Here is an 8,210-nt window from a genome sequence, read left to right on the forward strand (position 1 = left end):
ATTACAAACCGGTTTTGTGGAGTTGAGTTAGACTTAAACTCACTTTCTAATAACTTGTTATAATGAATTTTTACTTAATAAAAATAAAATATAATAGAAATTTTTAATCTAATTGATTACTTTAGTTGATTTTGATATTCAATGAATTCCACGAGCTTAGTTGTCTCCATGTTTCAAATATTCATTTCGATTACCATTTTTTTTACTTGATGGTAAATAACATTATGGTTAGCTAATTTCATCTTACTTTATACTTTTATCTAAACATGTGTATGAAGATAGCATTTGTAATAATGTAAAAATCTCTTTATAAATTATAATCTATAAACTCTCAAGAGGTGCCATTATTTTCAATAAATTGTTAATTTTTAATAGTGTTTACAAAGTTTGTGTTTAATATATTATATTTTGTTAAACATAAGCAAGTGATTAAACTTCTTTGACAAACAGGAGAAACAAAAGTACTCTACATTCTCACTATTATTTTCATGCTAACCAAAGTAGAGAAAGTTATTCATTGAGCTCTCTTTCAGTCCTTCCAAGTTGTTTCCTTCCTAAATGAACCTAAACAACACACTGTAAGAGGAAAAACAGTATCAAATGGGGTGTGACAATTCTGGAGTAGGTGGGAGAGTGTCAGAAGTAATTGACTTGTTTTGTTCATCCACCTTCATAATTTTTTCTTGCACCTATATACACTTTAAAATTTCAATTTTGTTTTCAAGTCTAGAATGTATAATTTAAAAATGTTTCGGAATATAAAATTTATATTTTGGAAGGTATATTTAAAGATACAAAATAAAAACATATTCCTGAAAGTGGAGGAAGATGAAGAAGAAGATGGGTGCATTGGAGGAGAAAGGAAAATATAGAAAAAAGGATACGAAGGTAAATGAGACATTTCACAAGTCTAGAGTGTAGAAAGAAATATATGGAGGTGTAGGAAAAAGTTGCCTAATAACACTTTGGGCCTAATATTTGAGTTATTGTGGTGCCTAATGAAGTTGGGCCCGGATATGTTAATTTTTGCGAAACTAAAATAATAAGTGGGTATTAGGGTTTTTCTCATGTAAAAGGAGGAAACAAAGGCAACAGAAGATCTAGTTTCGGGTTGCAAGAGCAAGCAGAGCATAGCAGCGGTAGGGAAAACGGCAACGCGGTAGAAGACAAAAGCCATGGTTCACGTTTCCTTTTACAGAAATTGTGAGTAGATGGATGAACTCTCCCTCATAACGCCGTTTTGTGATTTCAGTCAAGAGTAACAACGGCATTGATCTTTTTTGTTTTGTGTGGCAGATGGAAAGACGTTCAAGAAGCCGCGTCGTCCGTACGAGAAGGAGCGTCTGGACGCGGAGCTGAAGCTGGTCGGAGAATACGGGCTGCGGTGCAAGAGGGAGCTGTGGAGGGTGCAGTACGCCCTCAGCCGCATCCGCAACAACGCGCGTAACCTCCTCACACTCGACGAGAAGAACCCGCGCCGGATCTTTGAGGGGGAGGCTCTCCTCCGCCGCATGTTCCGCTACGGTCTCCTGGATGAGACCCAGAACAAACTCGATTACGTCCTCGCACTCACTGTCGAGAACTTCCTCGAGCGCCGCCTCCAAACCCTCGTCTTCAAGTCCGGCATGGCCAAGTCCATCCACCATGCTAGGGTTCTCATCAAGCAGAGACACATCAGGTCCCTTTCCATTTCCAAATTCATTATTGTTTTTGTATCGATTGTGTTTCTCGTTACTTGTTTTGCTCATCACCACAAATTGTATGTTTTCAGAATTGGATTGAATCTTTTTCCAGAGTTTGCATTTATTAAATTGTAGGGTACTTCTGATTAATTAAAAAATGTATATAGAGAGAAAAATGCAATGATCTTGATAATATTTTTTTATAGGTTTTTAGTTTCTTATCCTTGAATAGTTTATGTAGTCGATTACGTGCCTATCTTGTGAATTAGGTTATATTTGAATGGATTAATTAACTATATTACAAGGAAATGATGAGAAAAATGAATTCATTTTTTTTGAATTATGATGAGCTTAATTTGCTGCAGAAGTTAATTCATTGTTCCTTCTTTTTGAGTTAATAATTGAAGATGAAATAGGATGAAGTTATTTTTGTAAGAGAGCTTTTCCAAATAAGACCAAAAACAACCTTTGACTATATTGTGAGCTATTTTTCGGAAGTTTTCTCAAGCATTTGTATTAAGTTTTACAAGTCCCCCGATTAGCCAGAATTGAGAGTTGATGTATTAGCATTCTATGTTTTTGAATTTTTGAATTCTTTTAACTTAAAGCTGAATGTTTTGCAATAACTGAATGTTGATGTATCAGTCCAATTTGTTTGTTGTATCTGTATTGCATGCACTGTTTGGAGAATGACCTTGTTATTGTGTCATTTTGGGGTGATGCAGGGTTGGTAGGCAAGTGGTGAACATCCCCTCTTTCTTGGTGAGGGTTGACTCACAGAAGCACATTGACTTTTCACTTACAAGTCCCCTGGGAGGAGGACGCCCTGGAAGAGTGAAAAGAAGGAACCAAAGGGCTGCTGCTAAGAAGGCCGCAGGTGGAGATGGAGATGAGGAAGATGAGGATTAGACTATTATTCATGTCTTCACTGCATTTACACATTGTGTCACCTTTTACTTTATGAGCCTAGATTATGGTTTTTGATTGTTATACATTTTTTATCCTCGGTTCCTTGTTTGTGAAAACATTTTGTTTGACATATTATGTTTTTTGAAGTTATATATTTTAAAGTATCAAGATTTTCATTAAATAATTTTTCTGACCTTCATTTTCGTCTGGTATATTGAACATCACAATCATATGTAGTTATAGGAATATTTAATTATAGGGATGGCTCAAGTTTTATACGCATCTAACATTCACATTATTTTGAAGATACAGGGTAGTGTTTGCTTAGACTGTATTTCTTAGTAGAAGAGTTGTTGTGATGAACGTCAAAGTAGAGTGGTGTCTCATCCTCTAAAAGGTTAGAATTGAAGTTGGTCAATGTCCATTGTTTTGAATCATATAACATGTAGAACCAATGTGATAATAGGTTACACGAACCCATATGCTTTAACTTGCTTTTATATTGCTAAATTTTGCTCAACCCGATTTTAAGATGTTTTGCTTGGTATAATGGTACGCAAAATGACATAAACAATGTTTTGTTTCATGTTGGAAATTATAAATTATAGAGAATGATGTTTAAGAATAGAAGGAAAGTGCTACAAAGGTGCAAAGGAAAGAAACATATAATCTTATTTTGAAAAGATATGTTTTGTAATTATTATAGAAGATCAAAATTGGTTTTGGCATTAAAGGTTTGAGTCACTCGATGTCATTTTGTTTTGCTATTTCATTTTACGAGACAATTACTTTGCATCATCATCTCATATATTTAAGTATTTTCAATAGAGTCCTATTAAACATTTTTATTCTATTAATGTCAAAATTCTTATATTTTTCAGTTGAATATGAGTTGTCAATTAAGAACACACGTCTGTTTGATCATGGAGTCTTAAATATAGTACTATGGCATTGGAATATAAAAACAAATGAAGTTTTGGAACCATAATTATTTTTACTAAATGTTTGTTAACTGTCTTCTCTGCATGATTGATTTGATTTTTATTTTAATATTTAGTTTATGAAATGAAATGATGCACTTTTTTTATAAAGATAATTAGTATTCAAGAATTTCAAGTATTCAAAATTCGTGATATTCTATTTGAGATTAGACATCCAAATTGTCAAGGGTGTTGCTTCCTCTACCTCTTCAAGTGGGTCCTGCAGTTCTTCATTATTTTAATTTATTTTAAAAATATTTTTTACATTTTTATTATTATTTTTTATTACAAAAATATCTTACACCTCTTCACTATTCTCAACAATCTATTCCTTTTTCTCTCTACATTAATGGAGAATTCACAAAATATAAAATTATAAGAAAACTTTAATATTAGTACTTCTACTATTTTCATTTTATAAAATTAAAAGTTAGATGCAAATACAAAATAATAAACAATAATATTAATAGTAAATAATGATATATTATTATTATTATATACTAACTTTATAATGACGAAAGAATTAAATAAATTTTAAATCTTTAACAAATAACTTTTTTTATTTATTTTAAGTATTTAATAATATTTTTATATTATTTATCTAATAAATTAAATATTTTATTCAAGTTATTTAAGTCAAACATGTCGGTGAGTTAAAAATTATAGATATTATATGTGAAAAAAACACACACACACATATATATATATATATATATATATATATATATATATATATATATATATATATATAAAATTTTTCTACAGATTTAAAACAAAATTTTACATTTATTAAGTAATTTGAAAAGAAAAAAATATATTCAATAGCGAAAATAAGATTGAGTCAAACTTATTTAAGAAAATATATCACAAGTTCAAATTTGAATGATGTAAATGCTCCATTAATGAGTCCCATGTAAATGTTCCATTAATGTAGAAAGAGAAGGAGAAAGATTCTTAAAGATAGTGGGGAGGTGTAGAGTAATTTTGAAATAAAAGAAAATAGTGGAGAGGTATAAAATATTTTTGAAATAAATTAATATAGTGGAGAGATGCAGGACCCACTTGGGGAGGTTGAGAGAGCAACACCCAATTGTCAATGACATCCAATACAGAATATGGACTTAATTTAAAAGTATAACAAACTTTAACACCGAAATACTAAATAGAAATTCAATTACAAAATTCAAATGTATCAAGATCTTCAAATTTTTTCTTTTAATATTTTTCATGTGGAACAATAAAAACTCAAAGAAACACCTTACATCTTAGTTAGTTGAGGGCAAAATGAAAAATAACAAATATTGTATTCAATAAAACAAATATTTTTAATAAAACTTAATTAACAACACTAATATTTAATAGAGATTTAAAGCTTATATAATCCTAATTATTTTAGTTTCCAAATTAAAAAAAGTAAATTTTATTTATTTATAATTAAAAAGGAATATTTTAATCACTAAATATTAAATTTTAAATTTAAAAAAAAGATAAAAAAATAATATTTTATCTCAGAGTCTAAATATATATATATGATTAAAATATATTTTTATTTTTATATTGTTCACTAAAATCATATGCGGTCTATGTTTTAAATATATATAAATTTTGTTAATATATTATAGATTTAATATCTATTTTGATATCTTAAATTTGTGAGATGTGTTCAAAGTTATCTTTTTTTTTTTTTCTCAAATGTTCATAGTTTTCTCATGTTTTTTGTAAAAAAGGTTGAAGTTTCTTTTTTCCTTGCAGTGTTAAAAAAGTAACCAAACTTAACCAACTTTTCAAATTTTTTCTTACGTGGAAACTTTGTGGCTATTTGGCAATTTTTTCAAATGTGAATTAAGAGCAGTTGAGGAGGAACATGAAAATGATGAAGATGTAGGAAAAGATGAGGAGGCAATGCAGTCATGTAATTTTGTTTTAGCATACATGAAATCTAATTTAGGAGAAGTTTGACCATTGCCACTAACCTCTGCTAAAGCCATCTTGTTACCATTAGAAAGAAAGTGAGATAAACCCTTTTCTTAATTTTGAAATACTAAGATAAAACTTATAGAAAAATTCCAGAAATTGAAATTATAATTAGAAATTATATTAAACATCACCGTGTTGACTTCGTATTGCTCCGGCAACTGTTGTTATTACTTTCCTCGGAGAATAAACAATTTGCAAGTCCCAACAGAGTAAACAAAGAAAGATGGATTCTCTCAAAATGTTCAAAGGTTACGGCAAAATAGAACGCGATCACAACGGAATCGAAGATCAGCAACCAAACCCTAAATCCCAAATCTCAAAACCCGTAATCACCACAACAATTTCCGTCTTCGCAATCCTTTCCATCACTCTAACTCTCGCCTTCGCTATCGCATCCATTGCGCACCACCAAGCCACTGAGTCACAACACCTTTCCAACTCGGCCGACTCCATCCGATTCGTCTGCAACGTCACGCGCTTCCCCGCCGCGTGCCTCGCTGCCATCCCGCCCTCCGCCAACGCCACCGATCCCCAAACCATCCTCGCCCTCTCGCTCCGCGCCTCGTTCCACGCGCTCCAGAGCCTCGCGTCGTCGCTCCGCGGGACGAAGGGAGGTGCACTCGCCGACTGCAAGGACCAGTTCGACGACGCGCTGAGTCGACTCAACGACTCGCTGTCGGCCGCTGCGGCGCTGACCGACAAAGCAGTGAGCGACGTGCATACGTGGGTGAGCGCGGCGGTGACGGACCAGCAGACATGCCTGGACGGACTGGAAGAGGCGGGTGACGCGGCGGGCCTTGAGAAGATGAAGAAAATGATGACGAGGTCCGAGGAGTATATGAGTAACAGTTTGGCTATTGTTGCTAATATTCGCGATTTGTTAAGCCATTTCAACATGAAACTCCATTGAAGCTTTCAAATCGTTGCATTTTTTCCACTTGAAATAGGGTTTGGAATTTGTGTGTAAATATGTGATCCTTAATTAATAGTGTCATATTGTATTCTGTTGTTTCAAATTTTAATTAAGTTCTTTCCCTTCATCATAATCACAATTTATTCTTTCTTCATGATAAATCATCTACTTATTCAACTATTTATGTCTTAAATATAATTATTAGTCATCTTATAAATAAGAACTTTATAAACAATTTCAGAGTGTGAAATCCTATATATTACATTATGAACTCTTTGAATAATAAAATTGAATTCTTGCTACTTGAGTTGTTACTTGCTACTTTTGTGCTAGTTATTACTAATTAACATTATATTTCAAAGCATATATGTTTTTACTCATTTGTCCTTTATTTTATTATTACGTAAAATTATTCTTTTACATCAAATTCATATCTTCTGTTAACACCTTTTGATAAGATTTAGCAGGTTATTCTTATTGATGATGGAAAGCCACTCACATCTTTTGCCAATTCTATCAAACAGTCTACAAAGCATGTGAGAAATTCACCCTTTTTCTTGCATCTCATTTCAGGAATTCCCGAAATTCTTTTTCCCCCAATCTCAAATATTTGTTTAACTTCCAAAAGCTTGAAGAATGAAGGACATTGATATCAATTTGTACTTTTATAAAAAAAATGTATTAAAAAAAGATAACGCTTTTGTTAATGTTGCAGAAGTGTTCTAAGACACTCCTCCTAGTCAAGATCACTTGTATATGCAGAATTCACTAACTCTGCTACCCTTTCACCAAGCTCTTTTACCTCTTTCTGAAGCATACTGATGTGAGAGCAAGTTTCCTTTATGATCTGCATCATGCTCACTGATACCTGCAACAAAACATAGATAAGATTTTATTGAGAGAATGAAGAAACTTTCATTCTTTGAAATTAGCATTAACTGCCATTGTGAGCTGTCATACCCTTGAGTTGCTTGTTTGGTTTTGTTGTGGCAACAGTGCTTGTAGCATCAACAACAGATCATTAATATCACTTTCTCTGAATTTTGAAGTTCTGGACTTTCTTCTGCCAGACATGCTGAAAGTTTGCAGTTTTGCAATTGTGCTCACTTTGATGTGAATTGACATCAAGAAACTGAAAATGCTTGAATGGAGGAAGGGCAAAAACTGTTCTTTTATACTGATAATATACTGTGCTGACACTGTAAACAGTGAGAATTAGATCTACATGGCCCACACTTACAGTGGTTTTGAGGGTTGAGAGACTCATTGCCAAATATAATCCTTATAATTTACTACACCATGATGATGACTCATGAACTTATCTGATGTACACGTATCCTCAAAGACAGCCTTAAGAATTTTGGGAGTGGAATGCAAATCTAACGGTATCTTGTTTGTTTTTGTGGGAAATTAAGGTTGGCAAAACATTGCATTCGCTGTCAGTCTTTGCCTTTGCCTGTGCAATTTTCCTTTTGTCCGTTGGTTTCAATCACAACCAGCCGTAATATATAATGTACTCCTCGGCCATGGAACTTTTGTAGGTTAGGCAATCAAAATCAGACCCAATCTGCACTGTAAAAACGTTCTAAGCTTTAAGTCAGTTTCAATTTTAGTCATTTGTAATTAGAAAGTTTGGCTGATTTGTATATAATCGATCCCCAAACGTCAATGTTGTTGGGGCCAATACTATCGTATTGTACACACAATACACTGATATTACTAAGTCATTAAACAATAATGACCACTAAC

The 8,210-nt window shown here is 32.6% G+C and overlaps 2 protein-coding genes across 3 annotated transcripts; both read left to right on the top strand.

Annotated features, from left to right (window-relative positions):
- The first annotated feature begins 1,053 nt into the window (after positions 1 to 1,053).
- LOC106757089 (40S ribosomal protein S9-2) lies at positions 1,054 to 2,721 on the top strand. Its single transcript, XM_014639676.2, has 3 exons — positions 1,054 to 1,203; positions 1,297 to 1,678; positions 2,408 to 2,721. Exons 1-3 carry the CDS (start codon positions 1,176 to 1,178, stop codon positions 2,589 to 2,591), a joined length of 594 nt encoding a protein of 197 aa, XP_014495162.1. The 5' UTR covers positions 1,054 to 1,175; the 3' UTR covers positions 2,592 to 2,721.
- Positions 2,722 to 5,591: 2,870 nt separating this feature from the next.
- On the top strand, positions 5,592 to 7,509 carry LOC106757354 (pectinesterase 3). Of its 2 annotated transcripts, none has more exons than XM_014640005.2 (2): positions 5,592 to 6,997; positions 7,177 to 7,509. In XM_014640005.2, the coding sequence occupies exon 1, from the start codon at positions 5,772 to 5,774 to the stop codon at positions 6,456 to 6,458; it is 687 nt and encodes a 228-aa protein (XP_014495491.1). In that variant the 5' UTR covers positions 5,592 to 5,771; the 3' UTR covers positions 6,459 to 6,997; positions 7,177 to 7,509. The 2 variants fall into 2 exon arrangements, with proteins under 2 accessions (XP_014495491.1, XP_022635158.1); XM_022779437.1 differs by having other exon boundaries at positions 7,180 to 7,509.
- The last annotated feature ends 701 nt before the right edge of the window (positions 7,510 to 8,210 follow it).

Source organism: Vigna radiata, chromosome 3 (genome assembly GCF_000741045.1).
Source record: "Vigna radiata var. radiata cultivar VC1973A chromosome 3, Vradiata_ver6, whole genome shotgun sequence".
Lineage (NCBI taxonomy): Eukaryota > Viridiplantae > Streptophyta > Magnoliopsida > Fabales > Fabaceae > Vigna > Vigna radiata.

What these genes read in the sequence shown, in the direction of transcription:
- LOC106757089 (XM_014639676.2), top strand. Translation starts at nt 1,176, where the DNA reads ATGGTTCACGTTTCCTTTTACAGAAATT. An exon ending in CGTTTCCTTTTACAGAAATT is followed by an intron (nt 1,204 to 1,296) that starts GTGAGTAGATGG and finishes TTTGTGTGGCAG; the next exon opens with ATGGAAAGACGTTCAAGAAG. An exon ending in ATCAAGCAGAGACACATCAG is followed by an intron (nt 1,679 to 2,407) that starts GTCCCTTTCCAT and finishes GGGGTGATGCAG; the next exon opens with GGTTGGTAGGCAAGTGGTGA.
- LOC106757354 (XM_014640005.2), top strand. Translation starts at nt 5,772, where the DNA reads ATGGATTCTCTCAAAATGTTCAAAGGTTACGGCAAAATAGAACGCGAT.